Raw genomic sequence first — 12,714 nt, 5'->3', positions numbered from 1 at the left:
GGCAGGGTGTGAGTGCCTCATCCCTTTTATAGTGTTTATGTGATGCCCCCTTGTGGTGATGCCACCTCTGAGTGTCCTGACTGCCCATTGGTTGTGTCCTATTCTGAGTGTTCATTGGTTGCCTGTTTGTACATCATGACAACCGCCTTATAGGAAGGATGTGATTGCACTGGCGTGGGTGCAGAAGCGATGCACCAGGAGCTGCTGTTCCCCTTCGTTGAAGGGTCAGTTTGGAGGGGACACAAGTTCAAGGTGAGGGGCAGGAGGTTTACAGGGGATTTGAGGAAAAATACTTTTACCCAGAGGGTGGTGACGGTCTAGAATGTACCGCCTGGGAGGATGGTAGAAGCGATTTGCCTCTCATCCTTTAAGAAGTACCTGGATTAGCACTTGGCATGTCATAACATTCAAGTTACCTTTTTTTTGTGGCAAAGCTTTGACAAAGCGTTATCGGACTCAAAAAGTTACCTCTTTTCTCTCCCCACAGATGCTGCCAGACTTGCTGAGATTTTCCAGCATTTTCTCTTCTGTTTCAGATTCCAACATCCGCAGTAATTTGCTTTTATTAAATTCTCATCCTTATGTTTAAATTGGTCCAGAGCCTTGCCCCTCCCTATCTCCATCATCCCCTCAAGCCCTACAATCCTCTGTGATAGCTGCGTTCAGAATTCTGGCTTTGAGTGTTCCCAATTTAAATGCTCCACTATTGCTGACTGTGCGTTCAGCTGCCAAGGTTTAAACTCCAGAATTCCCTCCCCGAACCTCTCTCCTTCTCTTTCCTCCTTTAAGATTCTCCTAAAACCGATCTCTAAGCCTTCCATCATGTGCCTAATATTCCCTACATAACGCAGCATCAAACTATGTTTTATAATCTCATGGGGTGTTTCATGTTTAATGGCTAAGTAAATACAAGTTGTTCTTGTAATCTTAGTTTATACAAAGTAGATAAAGTAAAGGGTAAGGTACAACTTGACTACCTGTTCCATCTGGGGTGCTACGAACAAAAGTTGGCAGCATTTTCACTGTTGCAACATCATGAGATTTCTTATTTAAACCAAGCTCCATCTCTGTTCTCATCCTTTTCTTCACCTCAAACAGCTGCTCTTGCGTGAGTGTGAACGAAGCCAGCGTTTCGTCTATTTCTTTGCGTTGTGAGACAAGTCTGCTGGCCACTGCAGTCACCATGGCAGCACCTTTTCCACTGCCACTTTCTGAGAGTAGGAACCGGACCTCACAGTCAGGAACCAGGCGTCTTACCGTTTTCTGGAAGCGTCTGGCAAATCTGTAAAAAAGACCAAACAATAAGGATCCTCCCACACACAAATGGAATGTTATCTTCGTACCTAAAAAAACTCACTAACATTAGAAACAGTTGGTAAAGCCAATGAGTTGTAAAATACAGGTCCTTGCTTCAATTCATACTATGCTGAGTTAGAGGATTTCTACTAGGGTAACTAGAATCAATCTGGGTTCCCGCTACTAATTGTCCAAAACTGTGATCATCGTTGAGAGATTATGCTTGTATGACCTCTGAATTGCTGCCTTTCTTGCTGACATTTTAATGCACTTTTGTATCAATGTTTCCAAAAGAACAGAATGCCAGAGATAGGATTAATTCACACTGAAAGAACTGTACCACCATTTAAGTAGGTTGTCTCTGTCTTGCAGAGTAGTCAGAACCTTTTCCAAGCTTAACTCGATACAGCTGGTGTAAGAGGGAGGGTTTCCGTTATCTGGACCACTTGGAGCTCTTCCGGGGTAGGTGTGACCTGTATAAGAAGGACGGGTTGCATCTAAACTGGAGAGGCATAAATATCCTGGCCGCGAGGTTTGCTAGTGTCACACGGGAGGGTTTAAACTAATATGGCGGGGGGGTGGGTACCGGAGCAATAGGTCAGAAGGTGAAAGCATTGAGGGAGAACGAGGGAACAGGGCCAGTATGGCTCTGAGGAAGAGCAGACAGGGAGATGTTGCTAAAAACAGCCGGTCTGGTGGCCTGAAGTGCATATGATTATGGGTAAGGCAGATGAACTTAGAACTTGGATTAGTACTTGGAACTATGATGTTGTTGCCATTACAGAGACCTGGTTGAGGGAATGACAGGATTGGCAGCTAAACGCTCCAGGATTTAGATGTTTCAGGCAGGATAGAGGGGGATGTAAAAGGAGTGGAGGAGTTGCGCTACTGGTTAGGGAGAATATCACCGCTGTACTACGGGAGAACACCTCAGAGGGCAGCGAGGCTATATGGGTAGAGATCATGAATAAGAAGGGTGTAGTCACAATTTTGGGGGTTTACTACAGGCCTCCCAACAGCCAGCGGGAGATAGAGGAGCAGATAGGGAGACAGATTTTGGAAACGAGTAAAAACAACAGGGTTGTTGTGATGGGAGACTCCAACTTCCCCAATATTGACTGGGACTCACTTAGTGCTAGGGGCTTAGAAAGGACAGAGTTTGCAAAGAGCATCCAGGAGGGCTTCTTAAAACAATATGTAGACAGTCCAACTAGGGAAGGGGCTGTACTGGACCTGGTATTGGGGAATGAGCCTGGCCAGGTGGTAGAAGTTTCAGTAGGGGAGCATTTCGGGAACAGTGACCATAATTCAGTAAGTTTTAAAGTGCTGCTGGACAAGGATGAGAGTGGTCCTAGGGTGAATGTGCTAAATTAGGGGAAGGCTAATTATAACTATATCAGGTGGGAACTGAAGAACCTAGATTGGGGGCGGATGTTTGAGGGTAACTCAACATCTGACATGTGGGAGGCTTTCAAAAGTCAGCTGAAAGGAATTCAGGATCGGCATGTTCCTGTGCGGAAAAATTTATCCAATACGGCAAATTTCGGGAACCTTGGATGACGAGAGATGTTGTAGGCCTCGTCAAAAAGAAAAAGGAGGCATTTGTCAGGGCTAGAAGGTTGGGGACAGACGAAGCCTGTGTGGAATATAAAGAAAGTAGGAAGGAATTTAAGCAAGGGGATGGAGGGCAAGAAGGGTCACGAAAAGTCATTTGCAAATAAGGTTAAGGAAAATCCCAAGGCTTTTTACATATACATAAAAAGCAAGAGGGTAGCCAGGGAAAGGGTTGGCCCACTAAAGGATAGGCAAAGGAATCTATGTGTGGAGCCAAATGAAATGGGCGAGGTACTAAATGAATACTTTGCATCAGTATTCACCAAAGAGAAGAAATTGGTAGATGTTGAGTCTGGAGAAGGGTGTGTAGATAGCCTGGGTCACATTGAGATCCAAAAAGACGAGGTGTTGGGCGTCTTGAAAAATATTAAGGCAGATAAGTCCCCAGGGCCTGATGGGATCTACCCCAGAATAGTGAAGAAGGCTTGAGGGGAAATTGCTGAGGCCTTGATAGAAATCTTTGGATCCTCACTGTCTTCAGGTGATGTCCCAGAGGACTGGAGAATAGCCAATGTTGTTCCTTTGTTTAAAAAGGGTAGCAAGGATAATCCAGGGAACTACAGGCCGATGAGCCTTACGTCAGTGGTAGAGAAATTACTGGAGAGAATTCTTCGAGACAGGATCTACTCCCATTTGGAAGCAAATGAAATGAAATGAAAATCGTTTATTGTCACAAGTAGGCTTCAAATGAAGTTACTGTGAAAAGCCCCTAGTCGCCACATTCCGGAACCTGTTCGGGGAGGCTGGTACGGGAATTGAACCGTGCTGCTGACCTGCTTTGGTCTGCTTTCAAAGCCAGCGATTTAGCCCTGTGCTAAACCAGCTAAATGGACGTATTAGTGAGAGGCAGCATGGTTTTGTGAAGGTGAGGTCATGTCTCACTAACTTGTTAGAGTTTTTCGAGGAGGTCACAAAGATGATTGATGCAGGTAGGGCAGTGGATGTTGTCTATATGGACTTCAGTAAGGCCTTTGACAAGGTCCCTCATGGTAGACTAGTACAAAAGGTGAAGTCACACGGGATCAGGGGTGAGCTGGCAAGGTGGATACAGAACTGGCTAGGTCATAGAAGGCAGAGAGTAGCAATGGAAGGATGCTTTTCTAATTGGAGGGCTGTGACCAGTGGTGTTCCACAGGGATCAGTGCTGGGACCTTTGCTGTTTACATAAGAACATAAGAACTAGGAGCAGGAGTAGGCCATCTGGCCCCTCGAGCCTGCTCCGCCATTCAATGAGATCATGGCTGATCTTTTGTTGACTCAGCTCCACTTTCCGGCCCGAACACCATAACCCTTAATCCCTTTATTCTTCAAAAAACTATCTATCTTTATCTTAAAAACATTTAATGAAGGAGCCTCTACTGCTTCACTGGGCAAGGAATTCCATAGATTCACAACCCTTTGGGTGAAGAAGTTCCTCCTAAACTCAGTTTGTAGTATATATAAATGATTTGGAGGAAAATGTAACTGGTCTGATTAGTAAGTTTGCAGACGACACAAAGGTTAGTGGAATTGCGGATAGCGATGAGGACTGTCAGAGAATACAGCACGATTTAGATTGTTCACAGTAACTTCATTTGAAGCCTACTTGTGACAATAAGCGATTTTCATTTCATTTCATTTCATTGATGGAGAGATGGCAGATGGAGTTTAATCCGGACAAATGTGAGGTAATGCATTTTGGAAGGTCTAATGCAGGTAGGGAATATCTAGTGAATGGTAGAACCCTCAAGTGTATTGAAAGTCAGAGAGATCTAGGTGTACAGATCCACAGGTCACTGAAAGGGGCAACACAGGTGGAGAAGGTAGTCAAGAAGGCATACGGCATGCTTGCCTTCATTGGCCGGGGCACTGAGTATAAGAATTGGCAAGTCATGTTGCAGCTGTATAGAACGTCAGTTAGGCCACACTTGGAGTATAGTGTTCAATTCTAGTCGCCACACTACCAGAAGGATGTGGAGGCTTTAGAGAGGGTGCAGAAGAGATTTATCAGGATGTTCCCTGGTATGGAGGGCATTAGCTATGAGGAGCGGTTGAATAAACTTGGTTTGTTCTCACTGGAACGACGGAGGTTGAGGGGCGACCCATAGAGGTCTACAAAATTATGAGTGGCATAGAGTGGATACTCAGAGGCTTTTCCCCAGGGTAGAGGGGTCAATTACTAGAGGGCATAGATTTAAGGTGCGAGGGGCAAGGTTTAGAGGAGCTCACTGGGCTAAATCGTTGGCTTTTAAAGCAGACCAAGGCAGGCCAGCAGCACGGTTCAATTCCCGTACCAGCCTCCCCGAACAGGCGCCGGAATGTGGCGACTAGGGGCTTTTCACAGTAACTTCATTGAAGCCTACTCGTGACAATAAGCGATTTTCATTCATTTCATGTACGAGGCAAGTTTTTTACACAGAGGGTAGTGGGTGCCTGGAACGTGCTGCCGGAGGAGGTGGTGGAAGCAGGGACGATCGTGACATTTAAGGGGCATCTGGACAAATACATGAATAGGATGGGAATAGAGGGATACGGACCCAGAAAGTGTAGAAGATTTTAGTTTAAATGGACAGCATGGTCGGCAGGGGCTTGGAGGGCCCAAGGGCCTGTTCCTGTGCTGTACTTTCCTTTGTTCTTTGATACTGTTGCTAACTTTCCGGTTGGTTCAATTGCTCTGTTTTATTACCTTTGCTCTCGAGTCGCCAGGTATCTCTATGATACCGCCACGAGGTTCAAGTAATGATCAATAACTCAATACACCGATTAGTAAGATTCAAATCAAAGCACATTTCTTATACACAGTAATCGCTACTCATGCACAAATTCTACGTCTAAGCTACTTCTACAACTAACAGGCCTATACTTAACTTCGGACTGGCCCACCAGGTCAGGGGAACAAATGGCCTTTCGTTCGGGTTCCGAGTCTGCGGGATTCGAAGTTGGTATGGATTGGTAGCTAGGAGCGCCTATGTTGTAGCGAGCGTTGAATTAAGACTTACTTCTTTCGGTGGTCACTGCACCGGTCACGGTCAAGGTTGGTTCGCATTGCTGGGTGACCCGGGCAGGACGAAGAGAGAGAGAGTGATTTGAACTTGGGGCTTAACTCTTATAATCCCCAGGGGCCCCCCGCCTTTCGGGGCGGACCCTGTACCTGGTCCCAAGCAATTGGACTTTGTCCCAATCGCTTGGTTCGACTTCTCCAATACTGGAGCGGTTCCCCGATCGATGGGCGGTCCTGAGGGCGTTCGTTCACCTCCCCTGTGCTGGTCCTGCTGGCGCCAGGGAGCCTGGCTTTACCTTATACGTCCCAAATGTTACTTATTGTTCCCGGGGATTGCTCATCAGTATGTAGATGGCTGCTACATTGTTATGCTGACGGCCACTGGCATCGATGCTGTCTGGCCTTTTGCAGAATCAAATACACAGCAAATCTGCACCTGCTGGTCTCTGTCTGTGTTGGCTGACTGTCCCATCAGCCTTTGCCGTTCCCATTTTAAATCGGGAGTTGGCCAATTTAGGTGGCTACACACCCTCCTTGTGATCCTAACACGAAGCGTGAAGGATCACATAACTACGTTGCTTTCATTCCCTGACCCGGTGAGCACTTCTTTCATGGCCTCTACACTGACCATAACTATGCAAAAACATTTTAACTGACAATTCTAAGGGGCGCTATGTCAAACAGGGACATGCATTACAAAACAAGAAAATGGGAACCTCTAACTATCCTTAATACACTACACTCACTTAAACATTTCATCACTCTAACTTCCTCAACCATACAAACAAAATCATAGCAGTTTATACACATTTTTCCTGGCTTGGCAGTCAAGCTCAGGATCGTACAATTGCTCATGAACAGTTCTTTACATTTCTTTATTTACAACAAAAAACGCAAATGAATGCTCTTTATTATAGATCGCGGGGGTCGGGGATCTGGTCGTATCCGAAAATAGGGGATCTGATCCTATATACCGGGGTGCGAGCGCGGTAGGCTCTCCTTCTCCATTTTCTCAGACGCATAGTCTGCACGATGCAGCAGAGTATCGCCAATACCAATAAGGATTCTATCACATAGGACAGGGAATACCAGGTTATAAACCTGTCACACCAAGATGGTGTGGTGTCGCTGGTGACTGGGCTCTGGGTACTGTGGGGAAGTGAATCATTAACGGCTGGGGGGCTTGAGGTCATGGGGTTCGCCTTCACGCGCAACCAAATGTCCATTATCACGATGAACAATCCGGAGGATGTCCTCATGGTTCTTCTTCTTTCTCTTCTCTGGTCCTGGAGCTTCTGGAGTTCTGTGGAAACAAGCATAGTGTCTGTAACTATCTTGGTTTAACATCTCGTACGATAGTCTGTCTGTCTATCAACATCTTGACAAATATATGAATAGGATGGGAATAGAAGGATACGGACCCAGGAAGTGTAGAAGATTGTAGTTTAGTCGGGCAGTATGGTCGGCGCGGGCTTGGAGGGCCGAAGGGCCTGTTCCTGTGCTGTACATTTCTTTGTTCTTTGTTTGTTCTTGTCATTTAGTGCCAATTACTTCCTTTATAATTGGTCACTATGTGTGACTCCCTCATTTTTTATTTCAAAAACCGAATTTCAGGACAAGACACATTTAGAAATAATGAACCAGTGCAAGCCGTCTCGCCGACTGTGCGATTTACCATCCCAATGTTTGAGGATGTAAATAGCATATGGTTGGCAACCTAAGGGTCACCTGAAACAAACCAAAACTTTTTGAACTAAAACTTTCCAAAATGAGGTGCGTATGGGCTGCAACGGGTAAGTAGGACGGCGACCAATGCCGTGTTTCCCCTACCCGAGCGTAGCTGACCAGAGGGGGGTTCCCAGGCAGGGTGGGTCCCAAGCCGTTTCTCCACTGCCTGAGCAACTGACAAGAATGGGCAAGAAATGTAGTCATCGTGGGGGGTTGCCGAATTGGTTCTACCTTCGAACAGAAGGGCAGTTACGAACGGGCGTGTGGTATCTGTCGACAGACGAGTTCCGCTGAACTGGCGTCTGGGATCTCAACAAGTCTCTGCAGCCAAACTAGTTCCTCTGAACTAGCGTCTGGCCAATAGCAAGTCTCTGTGGGCAAGTCCTCAGAGGTTTTGGCCGAAAAGGCGTGGGGCCGTGAAAAAAAAATGTATTTCCTGTCTGACATACAACATTTAACAAACACTACAAACAACATAAAACATGCTGCAGGTTCCATCAGAAAGGACACCGTCTCTCCCAAGCAGTTCCTTTAAAAACATAAAAACATCATCTGGACACCTCAGTTATCGGTTACGAACAGGGTCGCAAAGCGGTTCTCGTTTTGGGAGTCAGACTCAAGGTCGTCATCTTTTCCCGGATGCCAAACTCTTGAATGTATCAGGGCTGAAAGGGCTGCTTGGTACAGTTTTGGATCGCTCTCGTCATTCCGGACGAGTCTGAACGAATTGTCTCTGTGCCAATAGGTGGTGTCTAGTTGTGTGGGGACGGAATCGGGGTCGTCATGGTAGGTCGGTGGTCGGGTTTGTGTCGGAAAGTGATCGTGAAGGGATCACTCGAATCGTGGTCAGATTCGCTGGGTGTGGGTCCTGTTGCATGGGGATAGTAGGGAGGCGTGCTGTGGCTATCATCCGAGTCACAGTCGCTGTCTCTGCTGCTGCAGTCGGTGGGCGTTTCGGGGCGGAGTGTATATTTTGGGGGTGGAGTCGAGGTCGAGTCCGTGGCTGGGCTGGACGTGTTGGGGTATGGTAGGGTTACGTTGGCTGTGGGCAGGGTGTGGTGTGCTGCGTCGAGCATGACGTGGTGTGCATGGTTAGACTGTGTTCCATATGCCTTCAGCTGGTTGATATGGAACCACGCAGTCTTTCCATTGGGGTACTTTATCTTGTAGACGGAAGGGCTTAGTTTGTCCGCAATGGAGTACGGACCCGAGTACTTTGGTGACAGGAATGTGCTGGGGTTGTATACGGAGAGCATGACTTGCTGTCCTACACTGAACTCAGTCGCATGCACTGTCTTGTCGAAACAGGCCTTGCTCTGTTTCTTTCTGGTGCCCAATTTCACTGCGGCTGCTAGCTGAGCCGTTTTAACATTATCCACTAATTGCTCCACTGCTTTCTCGTGTGTGAGGGACGTCACTTCGGGGCTGGTCAAGTCTAAACCTAATAAAAATTCCGTGCCTTTCATGGGGTGTCCGGTCATGAGGGTGTGTAGGGTGTAACCTGTGGAAGTTGAAACTGTATTGCGCAAAAACATCAGCGCAAAAGGGAGGACCGAGTCCCAAGTGGTGTTGTTTTGCTGGACCATTTTTCTGAGGGTGGATTTTAGGGTCCAATCCATGCGCTCCACGATACCACTCGACTGTCGGTGGTATGCTATGTGGAATTTTTGGGTGATGCCAAATATCGTGAGGACGTTCTTCATGACGCGTCCCGTAAAATGGGAACCTTGGTCGGATTCAATGCTGCGGGGGAGTCCCTATCTTGTAAAGATGTGGTGGGCCAAAATCTTGGCTGTGGTCTTTGCCGTGTTTGTCCTGGGCGCAGATAAGACAATTCTCGATGTAGTGATTTACATCGTCCTTTAAATTCAGCCACCGTCAAAGCTGCCTGAGGTGGGCTGTAGTGGGATTGATTCCCTGATGTCCATGACCGTCATGGAACAAACAAATCAATTAATTCCTGTCGTGTTCAGGAACCACATAGAGGGTGTCTTTTAACACCACACCATCATGTGTGGTCAGAGCATTTTTAAACCTCTCGATAGTTTCCTTTCAAAGTCTCCCTGAGATTGCTGTCCTGCTTCTGGGCCTGCACTAGATCCTCGATCTTAGGCTGTGAGACCTGAACTGCATTCACTGGTGCGCTTTCGGGGGGTGTCCAAAAATATCCGTGTCTGGAACCTGCTTTAGCCAGTGCGTCGGCTTTTACATTTCCAGGGGGGGAGGAACGATGGTGACTTCGAACTTTGACTGTACCAAAAGTCCTGTTCCGTGCTCTCTCTAAGATGTGACGGAGCAATGGGGCTGAGGGGAGGGGTTTTCCATCTGCGGAAACAAATCCTCTTGCTTTCCACAGGGGCAGGAATTCCGCAAGGCTGTTGCAGACATAGAGGCTGTCCGAGTATATGTCTGCTGGGCTGGGGAAGGAATCTGGGTGTTCCACTATATATGCGATGGCCGCAAGTTCTGCTGCCTGTGCGCCTAAGTGTCATGGAAGTTTTATTGCTATTTCTTCTAGGGCGCGTCCCTGCGCGTCCTTGACATAAATACCGCAACCTGTTATGCGCTTCCCATCCAATATTGTGGAAGATCCATCCACATATATCTTTATGGGTTTGCACGTGTCTGTGTGCTTGGGGCTCTGGGTTGAACTACCTATCTTTCTGGGGGGTGTTTTAGCAATAAAGGGGCCTGTGTTGTGGTGTGGAGATATAATTTCACATTCATGGGGGGGTTCTGGGGTACTGTAGGTTGTCGGCTAAAAAAGTGTGGGTCTTTATCCGTTTGACAGTGATGACCCGTCCCTGCAAAAGAAGGGTCCATCTAGCTGCTCTTATTTGGCTGACTGTACCGTCCTTGAGTTGTCCGTCCAGTAAAAGGTGGGTGGGGGTGTGTTCTGTGAGGATGGTGATGGGGTTCAGTCTGGTAATGTACGAAAAATACTGAACTGCCCAAAATACTGCGAGCAGGTGCCTCTCACAGGCTGGAAATCCCTGCTCCACAGCATCTAAAGTTCTGGAGGCGTAAGCTACGGGCCTTAACTGTTCGTGCCGTTCCTGAAGGAGCACGGCCAAAAGGGTGCGGTCTGTGGTTGCTACCTCCAAAGCGTAGGGGGAAAACGGGTCTGGAACTTGTAGTGCGGGGGCTGCTATGAGTGCTTGCTTCAACGCATCCACAGCATCCGTATGCTGCGGAAGCCATTCCCGGGGGCTCATTTCTTTAGGAGGTCTGAGAGGGGTGCTGCCTTGCTGGCGAAACCATCAATGTGGTTTCGGCAGTAGCCAACCAGTCCTAAAAACGACTGGAGGGCTGAAACGTTCTGGGAAAGGGGCAATTTAGCAATCGAGTTAATCCTTTTATGCTCGATCTCACGTTTACCATGTGTGATAATTGTTCCCAAATATATCACCTTATCTTCCAAAATCTGGGCCTTTTTGGGGTTAACTTTACAACCAATTGAGTGTAAGAGTTCCAGGAGTTCGGACAGAAGCTCAATGTGCTCTTCCTTGGTGTTTGTTTGCAGTAGTAGGTAATCCACGTACTGGACCAGACATTCTGGGCGAGAGAATTTGGCTAAACCATTTGCCAGCTGTCGGTGGAAAATGGAGGGGGAGTTGTGGAATCCTTGTGGAAGGCATGTCCACGTGTACTGTTGGTTTTTGAAGGTGAAGGCAAATTTGTACTGGCACGCCTTTGCCAATTGAATGGACCAGAATCCATTACTGATGTCCAAAACCGTAAAGAATCAGGAATTGAGTCCCTGTACCTGCTTGAGCATGGTCTCGGGACTTGTGGTTACTGTGGTGGCTGCTGCGGGGGTGATTTTGTTGAGTTCCCGGTAATCGATGGTCAGTCGCCATGATCCATCGAGCTTTCTCACTGGCCAAATCCGGGCATTATTAGTGGAGGCTACTGATTTAAGTACGCCCTGCTCTAATCAGCTATCTATTACCTTTGCGATTTCTCCCTCTGCCTCTTGGGGAAATCCATACTGTTTTTGGGGTCTAGGGTCAGGTCCTGTGATCTGTACGGAACCAGTCATCCGTCCACAGTCGTGTTTGTGGATCGCGAATGCTGTCCTGTTCTTTTGCAGAACTGCCCTAATCTGCTTGTCCGTGCTAAGCGTGGTCGGGTTGAACCAAAATTCACCTACTGCGCTAATTTTGTTGGCGTATTCTCCTATGTTGAGCGTTGCGGGGGCTCTTGCAGACTTTGCCATTTTCCAGACACACTGGTTGACTGGATCAAATGATAAGTTGTGGGAATTCATAAAATCGATTCCCAGAATGTGTTCTGCTGTGTGGGGCAGATCAACTAAGACTACGGGGTGCTTGGTGTGATGTTACCGATTTGAATGGGTACAGGGGCTGTGATGTGTCCCTGCTGTGAGTGGCCTGTAAAGCCGCTGAGGGTGATAGTGGCTGTAGTAGGCCACATGTCTTTTTGAAACAGGGTGGAGGAACTTATTGTGGTGCGGGACCCTCCTGTGTCCCATAGAAATTCGATGGGCTGTTCCTGAATTTTCGCTGCAACTACCGGTCGTCCGGACCTATCCCAAAGGGTGTCGCAGACCCAACTGGGGGAGCCCGAACACCGTCAGTCCGTTCCGGTCATGTCCGTCTGATCTGAACGGGCGCTAACACTATGAATGGGCTCTGTCTTCTTCTTACTCAGAGTGCCCGTCTGCTGGGCTCTCTGTGGCTTTCTAGGGGCATTGCACTCTCTTGCGAAGTGTCCCAACTGTCCGCAGTTGTAACACTCCTGTGACTTGGGTGGGGGGTTGTTCTTTCCTTCATTTACCCATGTGGGGTTCTGGTGTGTTGTAACTGCCTGTATATCTGCGTCAGCCTGCTTTTCTTCGGGAATTTTAACTGCGGGTTTGTTTTGTACAGATTGCTCCCAGGCGTGGGACAATCTTTTTACTACCCACTTCTCGTTATGAGCCTCCTCTGAGGGATCATAATTTGCGCACGCTTTCTGTGCTGTTTCTGTGGCATGGGAGATAAGGGTGCGGGTCCATTTGGCCATGTTGTCTGGGGACAAATGGGCACGGTCTACGTCTCCAAAGACTGCTGCAAAGTGGATCCACAGGCATC

The 12,714-nt window shown here is 47.7% G+C and overlaps 1 protein-coding gene across 1 annotated transcript in view; it reads right to left on the bottom strand.

Annotated features, from left to right (window-relative positions):
• hk1 (hexokinase 1) overlaps window positions 1-12,714 on the bottom strand; it is a 328,092-nt gene that overhangs the window by 127,750 nt on the left and 187,628 nt on the right. Inside the window, exon 10 of the mRNA XM_072478763.1 lies at window positions 978-1,282. Within this exon, the coding sequence (XP_072334864.1) occupies window positions 978-1,282 (305 nt within the window). The remainder of the gene's footprint in view (window positions 1-977; window positions 1,283-12,714) is intronic.

This window comes from Scyliorhinus torazame, chromosome 16 (genome assembly GCF_047496885.1).
Source record: "Scyliorhinus torazame isolate Kashiwa2021f chromosome 16, sScyTor2.1, whole genome shotgun sequence".
NCBI lineage: Eukaryota > Metazoa > Chordata > Chondrichthyes > Carcharhiniformes > Scyliorhinidae > Scyliorhinus > Scyliorhinus torazame.
The sequence above is the reverse complement of the archived record's forward strand: the minus strand, read 5'-3'. Positions and strand labels throughout refer to the sequence as shown.